This window comes from Pinus tabuliformis, chromosome 4_2 (assembly GCF_031772625.1).
Source record: "Pinus tabuliformis cultivar Carrire ecotype Pingquan chromosome 4_2, CPIR1, whole genome shotgun sequence".
In the NCBI taxonomy this organism is placed as follows: Eukaryota; Viridiplantae; Streptophyta; class Pinopsida; order Pinales; family Pinaceae; genus Pinus; species Pinus tabuliformis.
In genome coordinates, this window is record NC_142304.1 from 165,768,438 (window position 1) to 165,788,651 (window position 20,214).

At 38.0% G+C, this 20,214-nt stretch overlaps 1 protein-coding gene across 1 annotated transcript in view; it reads right to left on the reverse strand.

The window, feature by feature from the left end:
• Window positions 1-374: 374 nt before the first annotated feature.
• LOC149168698 (uncharacterized) overlaps window positions 375-20,214 on the reverse strand; it is a 140,096-nt gene continuing 120,256 nt past the window's right edge. Inside the window, exons 7-9 of the mRNA XM_089428381.1 lie at window positions 1,388-1,499; window positions 913-1,038; window positions 375-799 (exon numbers count right to left, since the gene is read on the reverse strand). Coding sequence (XP_089284507.1) covers window positions 683-799; window positions 913-1,038; window positions 1,388-1,499 — 355 coding nt within the window. The 3' untranslated portion in view covers window positions 375-682. The remainder of the gene's footprint in view (window positions 800-912; window positions 1,039-1,387; window positions 1,500-20,214) is intronic.

A 20,214-nucleotide genomic window follows, 5' to 3' on the forward strand; every position in this document is an offset into this window, starting at 1 on the left:
GCATCTGTGAGGATTGTACTAAGAGCTGGCTCGCTGTGAGAGCTAAGGCTTTGTATAATTCCTACGTATTTCCACCATGTATGATAATACAATAGTGTGGGGTTTTTAGTTGAGGCTTTCCCCAAAGTATTTTCATGTGTATTGTGCCATTGGTTCTTCTTCTTCTGGTTGTATTGTTCAGCTCGATCTTTAAGCTTCCGCAAATTGATAGTAGAAGTAGGTTATAGTATTCTGCTCTGATTTATATTGCATTATCGGGTTAACCTACACAGATTTTCTACGATACAGTAGTATATTGGAGTCCAGAAATCCTCAAAATTGTTTTGGAAAATTCTGATGATTTCTTAAACTATCGGCAGTTACACACTAGATCATATATACAATCATACCTTGAAAATTTAGACATCCTCAAAATTATTCAGGGGATTTCTGATCGCAAATCAATCCCCTCCTGTCACTCTTAAAATAACTATCATACTTAAAACACTCTCAAGTGAACTTCAACGATCACTTAATTCTTCAATACACTTTGTTAAAACAAGGTAATTCAGAGAAATAGCAACTCTAGAATCATAACAAAATTGTGCACAAGTTCTGAAAGATGCAACCTGTCTTCTCCATGGACAGGGGATAAGGTTGATCAGTTAAGAAGCTACTTATTATTCTGTTCTATAAGACCATGTTAAGTTCGTTTGGAAAGCTTTCTGAACTTATCAACAATCTTTTGAAGAGCTACTTTGGCCTCATCCAATGTCTCCACCTCATGGCCACTTTCAAATGATATACGTTGGACATTGAACTGTGTAAATAGAAAGAAGGATTTTGAATCAGAAATGCTTCAGAAATACACTGGAAAGAATCACATACAAAAATGAATTTCAATAATAGGCATATCAAATAGATGAAAACCACCTGTGCACCCTGGCGGACACGAATGTCTGTGCCCTTGCTATCAATTGAAATGAGAGCAGCATCATCCACCTCTATTTCTGTCGATAATAGTTCTCTGAGTGGCTTGGAAAACATTGCATTCAATTCCTATGGTAGAAAACAAAATCAGCGCAGTATTACTACTTTCTGCTCTTAAACGCAATGAAAGAAAATTGAACATGCAACTTACGTATGAAGCCAAATCAGGAATAAATAACAAACTTCCAAGCTCATAGTGCTACGGAATTATAGATAATAATCATTCTCAGACTAGCAAAACAAGAATTGCAGATAAAATGATCAGAAAAACAAACACCAGGACAAACTAAATTAACTAATCACCAGCAAAGACGCTTATAAGAATTTTAGTGCAGGTTTCCTCACACAAACTCATGAATAGAACATTGAAATATCCTTGAGTTCATCTTTTGACAATTTCCATGAGTATTGAACAAACCTTCAAATTTTGCTCTGCACCGTTTTCTGCAATCTTGTCAGGTTGTACATTCTCATATTCGTGGACATCGACCCATGCCACTGTCCCAAATCCTCCAATAAAATAGACATCACTGCCGTTCAAATCATATAAACACATAAAATTCAAACTAATCAGGAGAGAAATTGATTGCAAGGGAGGAAAACTTATAGATTATGTCAGTAGCAAACTAGTCTCATTAGGTGCATCATATAGAAGTACAAATTTTTAAAAATACTTATTACCATAAATGGTTGCACTAAAAATGAAATTTAATTTCCAAAACTGCTACATAAAACATACATATCATGTGCTTCTAAAAAAATCTTATTATCTTCCCTGCTGCCGAAAAGAGTATTCTGGACCTATTTTTTTGACTGATGTTCATTATCTGTAGTCAAAATAAATGTGACTTTTCTTCCAAGGGAAACCTCATAGGGAACTCCGAGGCACTTTCCTGCATTCTACGGACGGTACCCAGAGTAAACCCATTGGCACTGATTGCAGCACCTGGCCCAATAGGGGCATTGAATGAGGTGCACAACAGAGGCAGACAGCCTAGGGGATCAAACCCAAGACACCTTGCATGAAGTTCAAAGTACTCAACCACACAAGCTAGCGTACTGGGCTAAAATAAATGTGTTTTAAACTTTTAACTTCTCATTTTTATGCATGTTTGGTCTTTCAATGTTCTTACTTGAACCTCAGTGCTTAATTGCCTTGACATATCAACTACACATAAAATATTGCCTAAATATGATGCAAAGAACCCTGTTTGTCAAACAGCACTCTATTTCAACTTTACGTCACATGCTAACAAAGAAGATAAACAAATCATTGACCAATCAAAGTTTACAAAAGAAAAAAGAACAAGATGGCATGTTTAGAAGTTTATCCAAAAGCTAGTTCTTCTAGATATCGATGTAGATAGGAAATAACAGAAGAGATACAAGTAACAGATTGAAGTTTGAACAAACTATTGCTATTAGATGACCTTTAATTTTCTTAAAAATTGAGTAATGCATGAGGAGATCTCAATTGCCTCATCATTTATCCCAATTTGACATATGATTTCACCTCCTTTACCAAGCACTGTGAAGCCAGTGGTGGAATAGTCTATGCAACTGAGAAACTCTGTAATTGATAAATGGATGTTATTTTATTGAAGACTGGAGTAAAACTTTTAACTGCAGGTTGAATGCAAACAGATTCAGTTGTTTACAATTGAGGTTGAAGCAGCAGCAGTATATTGGATCAACAGAAAAGTGAATTTTAATTTTGGCAACAGGGCTTCATGAGTGGATTGCCTACATTTTTAGTGCATGGAAACCCTCTTGCAACTAACGTTCAAGTGGGCAATGTATGTAACTCAAATTATTTTAATCTTTGTACTTGTAAACGTAACATGGTGCAGAGGGGAAACACCCTCCTACAAATCAAAGCTTTACAGAGTGGGACACTTTGCAACCTCTACAGAAAAATGCATTCAACAGCATATGCAATAACTGCACAATGTGCAGCCTTTATTAAACAAAGGAGTAAAACTTCTGGACTTCTATTAAATAGTACATGCACAAAAATGGCTGCAGCCTTTGCAACTACTCAGCCATGAAGCCTCTACACCTACAGCCTACACTCAATAAACAGATTTTCACTGTATGGCATTTACAACAATGGCCTCTGCCTCTAGTATATTACAATAGTCTCTTCTGGAGGCCCAAAAGCGTCTTCTACTGAGCACTAAGCTTTTTTACTGTGTTCCACAAGGTTTCCAGGACAGGGGAGCACGTAGATGCACAAGGAGGACATGTAGGAGAACCCCCAAATTTAAAGGCACAAGGAGGACATGTGGGACTCGGGAGTACCCCCAAATTTCAATGCACATGGAGGACATGTAGGAGCACCCCAAAATTTAAGAAAATTCAGGGGGGATGGGGGGACATCAGGGTCCCTAGCAAGGGGCCCTCATCTCTAAAACTATAAAATATAAGAATAATAATATGATAAAATCCCAACAATAACAACCCATCCCATGCAAATTCATCGTTGCGCAATACACTGTACAGTGGAAATGCTACAATCCTCCCAATCCTGAAATCCTGAAAACTGTTAAGTTTGTTGAATTATGAATGGGATATGAAATTCCACTTTCTCCATATGAAATCTGATAAGGTTGGAACCACTCAAACATCCTGAAACAATTACTGGTAATGTTAAAAAGTTTAAGTAAAAAGATAGAAATGTAAGATAAGGTAAGATAAAGGAGAATGTCTTTAAGAATTTAATACTTGCATTAATTACCAAGGTCATAGACTCCTCAAAGCTCTATCCCCTGTTTTTGTTCTATCTTCATGGATGTTTGGAAAAAAAATAGGGAGGGGGGAACGGGGAGAGGAGGGGTACCCAGGCATCCCTTTTTGGGAGGGGGGCACCCAGATGTTCCCCATTTGGTGTCTCCCACATTGGGGAAACGTTTCCCCATGTGTTATCCCAAGTTTCCCCAAAGGGTGATGTGTGGAAACATTTCCCAGGCACCCCCCATCCTCAGAGCATGGAAAACATGGGGGCCACCACTCCCACTCAGGGAACATGGCTTTTTTATAAGGCTGAAAATCAGATTATTGAAACTGAAAAGACAAAAGACCTCCATGGAGTAACTGATTCACCAATAGCCAAACCTCTTCAAATTCCAATTCATTAGGACACGAACTCTAAGATGGTGTGGATGCTTGTTTATTGATGTGTTTGGTCAAGTGGTGTCATAATGCTTGATAAATACAGTCCTAAATGGAATTCATTTGCGTCAGTGCTAAAGGAAATTCATTTATGCTTTCTTAAAAAGTCATTGTTCATGATCAAGCATCCACCTTTTGGATGGATGACTTGAGAAGCTATTCATCATTTAAGAGAATAAATCATATTCAATAACGGCCTCCAATAATCAGATATATGAGCCCTACTATAAAAACCAATGCATCATGGACTGGAAATGGAAATATTCTAGGTTGATATGGGATCCACAAAATCCCACAAAGCTCTCGCATCATACTCCCCAGCTTGAAAAAATTTTAACATCTCGCTCATGAAGTTGTTGATAAATCAACAGTTCCTGGATATATGATCTTTTTCTCTCTTCTTTCTCCTCTCACACACTCTTCTCCCCTCCTCCCTTCTCTTTCATCTTCTCCACCTTGCAGTCTTATTTTATGGTGGTGTTCTTTATTAGCAAAATAGAAGATTCAGAGCAGAAATTGTTGATTTTCATGATATTCTAATCTGATAATTACTTTTCAATGATTTCTTAACCAATTCATTACATCATTAAGTAATTACCAATGTTGCACGAATTGTACTCTTATAAGACTTGTCACGGCATTGACTCGTCGACTCGCATAAGACTCGGGAACGACCCTTATAAGACTCTTATAAGACTCGTCAAAATACAAAAAAAAAACTTAAAATATGGTAAATTTTAAGCACAAAAAAAGAAACTAATGACAATTCCAATCCTTATAAGTTATAAAAACCACAATATATGCAAATAATTCATAACATCATCTCATATCTATAAAAGTACAACATAACATATTCGATTTTTGTAAGCAAAACATTTAGATACTGAATAAGAAAAGGACTTAGGATTCCATAATTAAAATAAAAAATATCAGCAAGTTCAACATTCAAATACATGTCATAAATGATAAATGATTGTCTCATAACAATCTTGAGTCTCATCACTCATGGACGACCACGCCTAAAATAAGCCCTCGTGGAGCTAGTGGTAACATCGGAAGGCTGAAGCAATTGTGAGGCAAGTGTATTTGGAGTCTCCATTTGAGATGGCAAATTAGAGAGATCCTCAGTCTCTTCATCAAGCCAACTCAAATCAGGAGCCTCCTCCTCCACAACCCAATCAGACTTTAAATCAATAGTATCCAATAAAATTGGATCTGTATCCTTTGGTTGCACTTGTTTTGTGAGCATTCGAAGGTTGTAGTAGATGAAAACCAACTTCTCCAACCTCTCATGCTCCAACTTGTTTCTTTTTTTGTTGTCGATGTGCTCAAACACTAACCAATTGCGCTCACAGGAAGAAGCACTGCAAGGTTGAGTCAGAACTCTGATGACGAATTCTTGTAATTGTGGTGCCTCAGTGCCACAATCTATCCACCAATGAGCTGTAAAAAAATAACAACAAAGATTATTAGTTTGCAATGCCAAACATATAAAAGAGAACTAGCAAAATTACAAGTAAAGTTCTAACAATTTGCACTTACAAGGCATTTTCTTGTCCTTGAGACGTTGGCTTGAGCTGAATCCAAACATGCCAGATGCTTCCCTGTACATATCTCGTTGTATGTTGATTTGTCCTGAATATCTTGATCCAAGAACATCTTCTCAATGTATATCATGACACCTCTCATCACCTCGAGATCTCTTTGAATGCTAGACCCCTCATTATAGAATAAGCTTGGATTGAGATATGCTCCTGCTGCATGCAATGGTGAATGTAGTTCCCTGTCCCACCTGGAATCAATAATTTGCCATATAGGGAGATATTTAGATTCATTTCCCTTATAGAAAGTCTTGATGGCCTTTTTGGCCCTGTCCATGCCTTCATAAATATATCCCATTGCAGGTTTCTCTCCATCCATCAATCTCAAGACTTTCACAAGGGGCTCAGTGAAGCTGACAATCTCAGTCACTTTGTCCCACAAACTATCAACAAAGACAGATGTTTTCACAGACATTGCTTCTAGTTTTGTGCTATCTTTCCAGAATACCCATTGTTGGCTACAAAACATTCTTCTCAAATCTTGATACTCATACAAAAGGCTTTGGAGGGAAAGAAAGTTTGTAGCAAACCGTGTGACAGTTGGGCAACTAAGCTCACCCTGTGTGAATTCCCTCATAAGGTTCAACACCCAAGCATGATTATAAATATACTTGGTAATATGCTTGCATTCTTGCACAACATCTTGCACCCACTCCAACTTCCCAATGTCCTCTAGCATCAAGTCTATGCAATGGGCAGCGCATGGAGTCCAAAAAATGGTGGGATATTTGGCACAAAGCAACCTTCCAGCTGCCACATAATTTACTGCATTGTTTGTGATTACTTGGATAACATTTGCAACCCTAACTTCCTCCACCACATCAGCCAACAATGAAAAAGCCAAATGTGCATCTTTTACATTTGTAGATGCATCAATGGATTTTACGAACATAGTTCCTTTAGGGAAAGCTACAAAAAAAATTATTATTGTTCTACCCCTCTGATCTGTCCACCAATCAAACATAAGTGTACAACCTGTAAATTTCCATAAGCTTTTAATGCTCTCTCCAATTGTTCCTTGACACACTCAAGCTGCTCATCTAGCTCTTTCCCCCTAAGTGCATTATAAGATGGGGCTTTGTATCCAGGGGCAGCACAAGCAATGGCATCCACCATGGGCTAATAAAAATAAGACTTTGCATAGTTGAATGAAACACTGTTACGGTACCAAAACCTCCTCATTGCCATATCTGCCCCCTTCCTCTTTTTTTCATTGAAACTGTCCAAGGTTGGTTGAGATCCTGGAGTTGTACGAGGACTGAAGAAAGAAGAGGTTATACTCCTGTTTGCCACAGCACTTGAAGAGGACTTACCAATATTTAGACTTTGAAACTGTGTTTCACTCTGAGATGAAGATCTACCTATCCCAACAATCTCATCCTTCCTTCTTGCCCTCTTGGAACTTGCTTCTTTAATGGATTCCAAAGTAGCTACCGTTTCAGTAGTGACTTCATCAGGGTAACTTTGACAACATCCCACACCATTCCCAGGAATTCTAGCTAGGTGGCATTTCAGCATGTTTATGCCTGCATGCATTGTGGCATTGCAATAATTGCACTTGATATTGTGGTCATTACCGACAATGATTCATTGACCATGTGCCCATGCCGAATCACGAGACTATCTGAAACCCTTTGGTGGCATGGTGACAAAATCTGGAAGAAAAACAAAACAAAAAAATTTGGTTTTTAAATTTTTTGTTTTGGTTTTGAATTTTTTTTTAATTTGCAAATTTTTTTGGTTGTGGTTGAGTTTCTCAACCATATAGGGTCGTTGTGTGGCTGAGAAACTCAGCCACAAGTAACCCCAAACATAGACAAAAAATAAAATTAAAATTAAAAATTAAAAATTAAAAAAAAAAGATCGCAAACATAAAAAAATAAATTAAAAAAAACAAACAAAAATGAATACATGGAAAACATTCAAACTAGGTTCATGAAGCCTACCTGAAGCTTAGTCTGATCCAATGAAGCCTCCTTTAGCCTCCTCCAACAGCTCCTTCACGCTCCTTTAGCTTCACTCTCAACACTCACACAAATTAGCCAAACACTCAAATGACAAGTGAATGAGAAATGGAAGGGAGAGAGGTGCTTATAAAGCATTTTTTCCCTCCAATTTCCCTTTTCCTCCACCTCATTTCCAAAAAAGAAAAGAAAAAAATAAACCAAATTTTGGACAGTTTGTGGGTTTTCATGCCTGACGGGTCCTAAACAGGTCTAATAAGGGTCTCATGGGGCTACCCGCGAGGTTGATTCGGGTAGTTGAGTCTTATAGAAAACCCATCGGGTCCGGGTCTAGACCGCGGGTTCTATGCGGATGACCAAGCCCAAGCATAGACCCGCCCTTAACCACGGGTTTCAAACGAGTGGTGCTTGACTGGTAATTACACATAGAAAAATCTCAACAGAAATTCAATAATGACAATAGGATCAGAAAGAGACAGCCAAACACAAGAGACAAAATTTTACCCTGGGAAAACCCTAACTAGGGAAAAACCCAGCAACCTTTTCTTAGGAGAAATTTTTCAATTCAACAAAAGTACAATCTGATATTTATAAGATACCCTGGAAATTCCTAGGGCTAGAACAGTGTATTTTCCATGAATAGCGAACTCTCAAGATCTCAACTCAACCTTTATATCAATCGGTTTCATCCTTCTAGTAGACTTGAGGCCTTTAGGCCTGCTTCTAGGGCTTCAGCCCTCTTTCACAATATAGAACAGATCCAAAACTTTAATAAGATAGAACCTCGGTCTCCTTAAAGCAGCAGACAGTAGAAACTTCTCCTTCCTCGCACTTGTGAACAGATGATAGATGATGACCCGAATTGGTGCCAAATGGAGGAGGTCGAGTGTCCTATTTATAGAGATCTAAGGTGCCCCAAGTGGTGTCTACTAGCTGGGCCAACTTGACTTTTGGGGGCAATTTCAAAATTCAAAATTTAAATTTTCCCTCTTTTATTTTGAGCTAACTTGAATCCAAATTAAAAAATTTCATTCTTTTATTTTTGTGGTCTAATATAATTGAAAAATATTGACCGCAACTATCAAAATTCAACACTCCCTCTTAGTAGGGAGGTATTCTCTTTGACTTCTTTAGATGTCCTCTTTGTTGAAAAATTTCTCCATCCCAAGAAAAAGTTTTTAAGAGCTTAGCTATGTTTATGAGTCCACCCACCTCATGTTATATTCCAAAACCATGTGGAAAGCATCATGCATCAACATCACATAAAAGAACTAGTTACCCACTAGCCAAATACCCTTTGGAAATATGGTCAAGTAACCCTTGATTGGGGGAGCACTCCAGGCCTTGATGCTATCTAGGCCAATCTACCTAGTCACATTACATGTCTCATAGTCAATACCCTTGACCTAGGGAGAATTTTTGCCCCTTGATGCTACAACATCAACACTCCCTCTAACCAAGGGAAGCATTCTCAACCACTCCAGGCTTGCCCCTAAAGTATACAAGCTTCATCCTAGGATAGGATTTGTGAAAATGTTAGCAAACTACTCATCTGTAGAAATGTATTGGAGCCTCACTGCTCCCTTTTGTACCATGTCTCAAATGTAGTGGTACTTGATCTCGACTCTCAATGTGCTTTGACCTGTCATCATGATCATCTCTTGCACCTGATCAAATAATCCTGTGAGTAGTTTTTGAAGCCATGCTGCTCCACAACTCTCTAGACTAGTTGCAATATACTTCATTTTTGCAGTGTTGAGTGCGATGAATGTCTGCTTCCTGTAGAACCCAAACTAAAGCAACATCCTAATTTGCTCTTCCTGTCTTCAGCTCAATCGTAATTTATATATCCCAGTCACTGAACTTCACCATTTGAGACATATATCAAACTATACCATGCTAGTACCTCAACACATGTTGTACCACAACTACTTTCTAGTCACCCTGACTAGGTGCTCCCTCTAACACTGAGCCAGATCCTGTTGTGGCAATCCTAGTTGCTCCCTTTGCCACTCAGCTTCTTCAAATTGGTCACCATGGGAGTAGCCATGGATTGATTGCCCATCATCCCAAATCTTTGAAGGATCTCAATGGTATACTTCCTTGGTCAAAGGAAGTAATGCATCAAATCTAGATCCTTCATCTCGAACTCAGAGATCAACTTCCTCTAACAGTGAAGCAAGGCTTGACTTCTCCCTCTATCACGAAAGCAAATGCTCCTTCCATTGTTGCTCCCTCTATCACAGGACTCCTTGTGTTCCCATCATAAATAAGTCATATAATAACAAGATCAACCAAGACTCATCAGCTATTTATCAATCTGAGAATACCATGCCCGAGGTTTGTACAAAGCTTTCTTCAGTTTGCAGACATGAGATCCCCTCCCATGTACCTCAAATCCTCGAGGTAGTTCTACGTACACTTCTTATTCCTCAATTACTCCATTGAGGAAAACAGTCTTTACATCCTCCAATCCACAACAAAAGCAATAGAAATAATAATTTTAACAGAAGTGTACCTGGCAAAAGTCTCTTCATAGTCCTCTCCCTCTTTCTAGGAGAATCCTCTTGCCACAAATCTCGCTTTTTACTTCTCTATGTTAACATAGGCCGTAAGCATGATCTTGTAGATCCACTTAGAAATCACCCCTGACTTCCCTTCAGGTCTCACCACAATTTCCTCCATCATGGCATCCTTGAAACTTGTTGCCTTGCTTGCTCCCTCTGAACTAGGAGCTCTTCCAGTCATCTGGCACAGTTCTAGATGTCAGTACAATTTCTCCCTTTTGAACACAAATTACTCTACCCGAGTTTTATGCTCAGTCCTGGGAGAATCCTCTTGCCACAAACTCTGCTTCATTCTTCCCAATGCTTCCATCTGCTACCAAAGCCTTGTCAGCATTCACGATGTACCTACAAACCTCATTAGGAGGCCATGGAAGAAACGATTATAACCAAGCTAAAGATACAAAGACAAGAGGCCGCCCAGAAAAGTAAAGTAATAATAATAATCAAGCAGGAAATATATAAAGTACTTATCTTTTGATTTGAGGATTGTAGGGAATTGTCAACTCCCTCTTGATCCTCGCCTTTTGCAAACTCATCATGCTAGAAATGCTTGTCTTCATCATCATCTACTAATGCATGTAGCTTTCCTTTCCTTGCATGCATGAATTGCATGAACTAGGATTTCTTCATTCAACGAATTCATTGATTTTAGGTCTAGCTCTAGGGTTTTATCCCCAAACCCTAGCGATTTCTAAATCATAACCTTCAAACCTTTTCTAGGGTTTACAAACCCTCCATCTTTTAGATTTTATCGATGCCCTTGCAATTCCATTAAACTTGTCATGTGCAATGTATCCTGCTATGGAATCAAACATTGTCCCTTAATCCATCATAAGATGCCATCACACCATTTCTAAGCTTTGAAGAATATTTATCACTTGAGAATCTAAAAACCTTCAATAATTGAAACAACGTAATCTAGCTCAACTCCTAGGTGAGTATGTGAAGATTTCAAAAGCACCAAGTGCAATAACTACATCCATAAATCTTATGCTAGGAAGGATAGCCAAGAGCCAAATGGCACAACGTGACATTCCCCATTCGAGCCTTCAACCGTCGGCATACATGTCCATTATCAACTCAAACGATGTGTCTAATACAAAACTTCACTTGATCTCCGTTAATTTAGCCAGACTCGAATCATAATGTTCTCGATATAATTGTCTTTGTCTTATCCACATCAATTGCAGAACAGTGAAGCGTCATTGCAATTGTTCACAACGCTCATTGCCCTTCTCAAATGCAAGACCGAACTCTTTTTCAACCCAACGGTTCTTCGAATGGTTATACCATAATGGCATGATCTACAGGTTCTCACATCGTCCATACAATTTTCCCTCTTCTATGTTATACTCAAGAAAATTCTCGACCCGAACAACTATCTCATGGAAGTGTGCAACCCTTCAATTTATGCAATGTACCCATCAATCGTATTACCCACATCCTTATTCTGGATCTGCAATGTAGCCCTACTATGTAGTTTCTCCAACATTGCAATGTCCATGGTAGCATATGTATGTTGTGTCACAATGACAATACTCGAATATTGCAATGAAATGGACAATGAACTCGTTCAACCCTGTTATCAATTACGAGCTCGTATTCCTTTCCCATCACGTGACTTTATACAAATTTATCCACCAATCACGGGTTATATAAGTGTTGACTTCAAAGAGAATGAATTCAGTCCATGTTTGAGCTTATTGTGTCAGTTGATGTTGTCAATGCTCCCACCATAGATTCTTATTCACAGCTATTTGTAGTCATATAGCATTTTACTACTACCATAATCGGCCTTTGTTATATATCAATGACATAAACTATATTTCCACCATAGTAGCTTATGTTTATCCCAGTACTGCCAGATTTGAAATCAAAATCAATCTTCTCACTAAATCCGATCATCCCACAGAGCTCAGAATGCATTATTGTTTACGAGTATCAATCAACAAGTCAAGTTATGGTGAGGGTTTGATTACTACAGTGCATCATAATTCAAAAGCATTGGTCATGATGCGGGGATACAAGACAAACTACCAAGCTTGTCAAAGATCTCAACGATGTTATATATATGACTAGGCTTCATGTAGCAAGCACAACCCCTTGCCTCAGAACACAAACCCCGAAATAGAAGAGAACTTGTATGTTACAATTCCTTTCATGAGTTTGTTTGTATACTTGACTTTAGTGGTTTCTCTTTCAACCTGGCTGCTCTGATACCATGTTGATTTTCATGATCTTCTAATCTAATAGTTACTTTCCAATGATTTCTTAACCAATTCATTGCATCAATAAGTAATTATACAAAGAAAAATCTCAACAGAAATTCAATAATGACAGTAGGATCATAAAGAGACTGCCAAACACAATGTGAAAAATCGATAAAAATATCATTTATTGCAATCAACCGGTAATTATCCAACATATTTAATTCTGAGTAAAATTAATATACTGCAAATATTGAATACAAGAACGGTTGAAATATTCATAAAAATAAACTGTGGAAACTCTGATAGAAAACCAATCACAAAATGGACACAATATTTTCGAACAAAACGTCAGTAAAAAAACCCCAAAGGGAAAACCAGTTCTTCACATCTGAAATTTTTATTAATCTTCAACAAATTTTGCAATTGATGAATTTTACAATAGTACTTGCCAAACCCCGGCAAATCTTCGGCAAAATATTCCTTCACCTCCACAAATCGATCTAACCGTCGTTAGAAGGATCACAGCCTCCCTCTACAACCTAACACATCCTCACACTTGCAAATGCCAAATACGGCTTGTATGGCCTGACATGTGTGGCTCCTTTGGCTCTCCCATGTTCACGGCCTAGACGGAATTAGCCTCTCGGCGCTACTGACAACTTGTACAGCCCTCCTGGCTATTTGTACAACCTCCTCCTAGTAATCTCAGCCTCCAAAAGGAATCTCAACCTCCCTCGGAGAAAACTTAGCCCCCTGGAACCCTCACGACCTCGACAGCTCAGCCTCCCTGTCTGCAAAAAAGCGTTGGGAGAATTCCTCCTCCAGATCTCGAAAACTAGAAGAATACAGATTAAAGAAAACTACAAAAATATTCATTGCTTCAACTGCTACTGAAACCCTCACTGGAGTCAAACCCCACATTATCACTGTGCCCTCTTCACTACAATCAATGATCTCAAAGACTGCCCATTGATCTCCTTTATAATCTCTCGTTGAGAAATCAACATCCAAGATCAAGATCTGAAATGATCTAATCGATGGCTAAGATCACTTAGAAACTTTACTAGAAGTCTCTAGAGGAAAATCAACCATGTCTCAATTATTACTAACTAATTAATCTATTTCCCTAATAAGTTAAAACTTAAGAAAATAATTAAAACTGATTATTTAATTTAATTAAGACATTTACATTCAAAAGAATAACTTGAGCTCGGAGATATTTTCCGCTCTTGTGTTCCTAGCCTCATTGACATCACCTGAGGCTAGAACACATGTCTGAGCTACATCAACCAACACTCCCTCTTAGCGAGAAAGGCGTTATACGTTGTACACCATCGTGCCCTGTGCTCACATCTAGAACACCTATTACCTTGAGTACCCCATTTCCCATTCCACTCTACCACAACTCTCCTAGACTGTGGTTGTAAGCGATGAGTGCAAACTCATCCTCCACCAGACTAGAAAGCTCATCTGCAAATATTGTTGTATGCTTCTTGCCCTTCTTGTCATCTTTCTTCTTGTGCGGGCAATTGCTACGGTAATGGCCAAACTCATGAGAGCCATAGCACTTGATCTTCAACATGTCCTTCTTTTCCTCCTTGGAGTTGGACCCTTTACTAGATCCCTTCTTCGCTTTTCCCTTGCTCACAAGAGCAACATTCTCGTTGTCATCTCCCTTTTGCTCGAAATTGTTGCTAGTACCACTATTACTTTTCAAAAGGTTCAGTCGAAGATCCTCTTGTGTGAAGTCATTCCACAAGTAGTCCTAACTAGGAAAATCAAATCTTCAACTAACCACTTGCATGAAAACATCCCACTACTTCTGAAACCCATTCAAGGTTGTTCTCACAAGCTCTTCATCATCGACCTTCTCTCCAATGGCTGCTAGCTCATCTCTGACTATTCTAATGCGAGTGAGATAAATGACCATGTTTTCTCCCTTATTTTGTCTAGTACTTCTGAACTTCTCTCTTAGGATCATTTTCGATTCATATTTTTATCCTGGAAATGTTTCTTGATGGCATCCCGCATCTTCTTGGTTGTATCTTCTTCCGCCAAACATGGAACTATTTGGTCCTTGACCCCACCTAGGATAGTACGCCTAGCCTTGGCATCATCTTTCTAATACTCATGCAACATTATAGGATCTGTTGGTACAGCAATGTGTCGTAGCAAACTCCTTCAGCCCATGCTCTTATAAAATAAGAAGGCATTGTATTCTCTAGACACCAAAGTTAGATGCAACATCCAACCTATCTTGATCCTTCAATCCTGCTGAAGCGATTACTCAAGCCCTCGAGAGAAAATAAAAATAAATAACTCTTCTACCAACTTACAAAAGTACCTAGAAAACCTCACGGTCTTCCTCTGCAAGTGATCTTGGCTACTATTAGGCAACTTGCACTTCCTCTATGAAGTCGCACTTCCCACTGGAACTGCGCACTGGCCCTCCTAGAAACTCGCACTTCCTCCAAGAAATCACTCTGACGAATTTCTCTGCCTCTAGCAACTAGAGAAACTGACTCATATTGCCTCCAGAAAATCGATCTAGCAACTGGCAAACGAAACTGTCTCTAGCAACAGGCATTAGTAAACTGGCAATTCGCATTAGTTAATTCGGCCTCCTCCTTGCAAAAAATAACACTAGTAAAATTCCACCAAGTAATTCTGGGAATCGATCTGGGAATTAAACTTTCTCTTCCAAACCCCTGCGCTAATCTACTCTAGTAAACCTCTATGCTTCAAATCTGCTTTCATACCATGTGAAAAAACGATAAAAATATCGCTTATTACAATCAACCGGTAATTATCCAATGTATTTAATTTTGAGCAAAATTAATATACTGAAAATACTGAATAAAAACACGATTGCAATATTCATAAAAATAAACTGCGGAAACTCTAATAGAAAATCAATCACAAAATGGTCACTATTTTTGGACAAAACGTCCCTAGGAAAACCAGTTCTACAGATCCGAGAGTTTTATTAATCTTCAACAAATTCTGCAATGGATGAATATTAGAATATTGCTTGCCAAACCCTAGCAAAGCTTCGGCAAAACATTTCTTCATCTCCTTCCTAGAAGGAGACTAGTAACCTCAGAGTGATATAGAGGTTGAGTAACATTTCTTCATCTCCTTCCTAGAAGGAGACTAGTAACCTCAGAGTGATATAGAGGTTACTAGTCTCCTTCTAGGTTACTAGTCTCCTTCTAGAAACTTCTCCTTCCTCGCACATGTGAACAGATGATAGATGATGATCCGAATTGGTGCCAAATGGAGGAGGTTGAGTGTCCTTTTTATAGTTATCTAAGGTGCCCCAAGTGGTGTGTCTCTTAGTTGGGTCAACTTGACTTTTGGAGGAAATTTAAAAATTCAAAGTTTAAACTTTCCCTCTTTTATTTTGAGACGACTTGAATCCACATTAGAATTTTTCATTCTTATTTTCATGGGCTAATATAATTGAAGAATATCGAGCGCAACTACCAAAATTCAACAAAAAAAATAAAATATAACAAGATTTAGAGCTGAAATGACAAATTATAGCATAAATAGGCAATTGTAGAGAACCAAAATACCACAAATAGCAATATTGTTATTGAGAAAAAAATGTTCAATTGCCTCTTCAAGGGGAAACCTCCATATAAGCAAAAGTGCAATCACAACATGCTTCACAAGACATCTTATTACATTGCTACTACTTCTTTATATAGTTTCTATCTAACCTCCTAGGAACTTTCTAGTAGGCAGAATCTTCTAGTAATTCTTCTTACAATTATTGCTTTCACACTATATCTACTACATGGTTCTTATTTAATAAAGATGGCCTCAATACATTGCGCCTTCTCTAGTTAAGGGAGCTAGTGTGGGACCCTAACATGCCCTCCCCCTTATAAAGCAACATTGACCTCAAGATTGGAGATGAGGAAATCACTGAAGGATCTCTGCTAGTTTCCATGTGCCATCTTTGGGTTGTGTAACCTTCCACCATATCAAGACTCCCTAAATAGTGTGTTGGTGGAGAATGCTCTCTTTTGTCAAGGATGGCCTTGGGATGCAACTAAATGAAAACTTCCTCTTCTAGTTCAAGAAGGTTAGTTTGAATACGACAATTAGATTAGACTACTTTCTTTAAGAAGGAGACATGAAAGATTGGATGAATTTTATAGTGGTTATCTAATTTGTAAGGCATTGGCCCCATATGTTTGATGACCTTATAGGCGCCAAAAAACTTGGGAGAAAAATTCTCGTCGTGGTTGCCTTCGAGTGGGTTCTACTTAGCAGGTTGTATATGGAGGAATACATGATCCCTTCTTCAAAATCATGTTTGGAAAGATGCTAACCAACTTGTTACTTCATCTTGTTCCAAGCCGTTACTAGATTATCCTTGAGAGTGCAGAGAATGTTGGCTTGAGAGGTGAGGGTTTTGTCCACTTCCTACACCTTAGAGACTCTTAGTAAGTAGGACAGTGTTGATGGGCGCTTTTGGACATAAGTAGCCTCAAAACGAGTTAATCGAGTGGCACCATGATAAGTTGTATTATACCACCATTTTGTTAGAGAAAACCAGTAGACCCATTTGGATTGCCACTCTAATGTAAAGCATTGCAAATACTCTTCCAAGCATTTGTTGATTGTTTCAGTCCAACCATCAGTTTAGGGTTGATATAATGTGCTAAGATTTAATTGAGTGTCCTCAAGTGATCCAAATTAGAACACTATATTTTTCATCCATCTAGATGTTCTCAAAGTGGAAAAATTGGAGGAATAAATTTACAAGAAAAAGTTATCGGTAGAACCCAGTTTGGACAATCGGGGTCTGAAACCTTTCGGGGCCATTTTAATGTCTTAAATGACATTTGTTCGAGATAAAAATTTCCTATTTAAGTGTCGAACCCCATAATGCTATTCTACATTTAAAAATCTTTCCAATGGTGCAAGAAACACATCAATCAAATTTTTCATGCAAAAATTATGCCTCCCGAAAGTTGACCTATCATGATTCATCACCATAATTCAAGAGGAAGCCATGTCATACTCATTACTCATGGAAAAGGGGCTAGCCACATGAAGACTATGAAGAAGACTCTAGAACGAACAAAGTTGTAATTCTAGTTGAGAGTTGAAGGAGTCAAAATTAACCCCTAGTTGGCTATTGAGCTATGTTATAGTTAGGCCACTAGGAGGAAACAGGTTTCCATTCATTTCAATGGTATCTTGTTCTACAATAGGAAGAAAAAAACTTGGGGGTGGGAGTGAGAAAGCATAACAGGAGGGGTTTTAGTGTCTGTAGTAGCCTAACAGGCCATAGGTCTCAAGTAACTCCACAAAGAGTAACTACTCCTTTGTACTTGCATTAATTCTTTTTTAAAGCAACAAATAGTGGAGCAGCCTCACCCTCAAGATGGGTTATCTGTTATAAGGGTGTCCCAGAGCATATCTTGTATTCATTGTGGTTGGTGTGTGTTTGTATTTTATTGTTCTCTATTTTCCACATTTTATCTATTACATGCATAAGCAAAAAACAATAATTATTAAATCTGAAATATAAGGAAATTAACACTCATAGTATAGATTTTCGTCCATTTTTATCAAATCTATTGTGACAAACTGTCCACTAGAATATATACGGCACTTTATTGATCATTGAGTCGAAACAACTCTTGTAAATTGGTAGAGAAGATGGGGTCATGATCCATTGCAATAGACTACAACATACAATGGAGTTGAAAGATATTATCCATGAATACTTGAGTGAAGGGCTTAAAGGGGGATATTGTAGAGCACAATATGAGCACATTTAGAAAGCCAATCAACCACAACCATTATTACAGATTTTATTTCCATATATGGGTAACCCCACAATGAAGTCCATAGAAATGTCAATTCATATAGCTAGTAGAATGGGTAAAGTTTGTAGTTCGCTTGGAGGTTTCACTATCTCTACCTTGTGTCATTGGCAAATGTCACATTCTTCCACATAGGTGCAGATGGCCTCCTTCTTGCTTTCCCCAAAAAATGAACGTTTTATCCTTTCATATGTTTTATGAAACCTTGAATGACTTGTTGTGGGAGAGGAATGTAGTTCAAATAACACTCATGATTTAAATGTTGACTAATTGGTCAAATAAGGACACCCTTTATAGTGTCATACTTCATTTTTACAAGAGTAGCCTTGATATGAATAGACTTATAGCCACTATGCCAAAACATCCTATGCTTAATATAGGGCGTCAGACTAAAGAAGAAATTAAAGAAGCATTACAACTCAGAAATTGGAGTATTGCTAAGAGAGCTAAAGATAATACAATTACTCCAAGGCATATGGCTAATCTCCTGATAGCAGGATTTACTAGCCTTGCATGGGAATGGTGGCATTGGCTACCACAGACAACTAAAGATGAATTTTAAAATTCTCCCACTGCAGACAGTGACTTGATTGAGGATTTAGGGGTACAGTTTTATCATTATGGTGCTAAAAAAGCTGGATCAGATGCAGAGCATCTTCAATCTCTCTTTATGTCTCAGAGATTAGGAGATTTGTCTCTTAAGCATAAATATTTCTGTTATATGCAAAAACTGCTCATAGGAGTTGGCTAACCCACTAATTCTACTTTTATTAAGTATTATATTCATAGTTTTCCAGGTGCCCTTCCAGATGCAGTTGAGCAATATTTCAAAGATAAGGATATCAAACTGCAAGGCATGACTCTTGCCATGGAAGATTATCATATAGATATGGTTATTCAAGAACACTGTCTTGAAAAGAGGGTATCAAAAGATTTCAAAAAAAAATCATAACATGTTCCCTCTATGTAAAAATGTAGGGAAAATGCCAGAGTGGGGTTACGGTGCTTTTCATATAGGACACTAGTGCATTAATTTTGCATCTTACTACTGTAAAAGTTGTAGACACAAGAAGAAAAAATATAAGAAGTATTCTTTTAATTCCTGTTGGGCTCCTGATCTTTCTGCTTCTTATTATAAAACCTCTAAAGCCCATTCTTATAAACATTCTATTCCTAAGAAACCTTATCTCAAAAGAAGTTCTACCCAAAGAAAATATGCTCTCTGTTACAATTACCACATACTGGGACATTGGTCAAATAAGTATCCCAAAAATCTAGAAAACCCAATCTTTCTGCTCTTTTCACCAAAGACCTTAATCCATAATGGAGGGACCTTTGTTTTTTATTCTACTTCTACACCTCCACAGATTGATGACATCCTCCTTCTTCCTACCGTGATGTAGATAATGATTGTTCTTCTTATTCAGATACTGGACATCTTGCTGATCAATTTTGTCTTCTAGATCCACAAACTTGGGGAGAGGATAAGACCTTGCCAATTCCATCTGAAAATTCTCAATATCCAAGTTTTGAATAATATTGCCGAACTCTTCAAATTCCCCAACCACAATATGATATTTTTATGTTTTCTCCTTCCAAGCAAAAGAGTCCTGAAGAAAGTAGAAGAAATCCGACAAAAGTTAGATAATCTTCCTGTTTAGCAAGTTCAAGAAAGAATTGTGTTAAGAGTTGAAAGAGATTTGCTCTTACAGCAAGTTGTCAAGCCTGTTGTTAGACAGCCTGGGAATTCTAACAGTTCTCCTTACAAGGCAAATATAAACATTATGATCGGCAACAGTTTTGAAGAGATAAATAATCTCTTTTATTAGTTCGGATTGAAGACCAAAAGAAAATAGCTAAAGCAACTATAGAAAAGGTTAAAG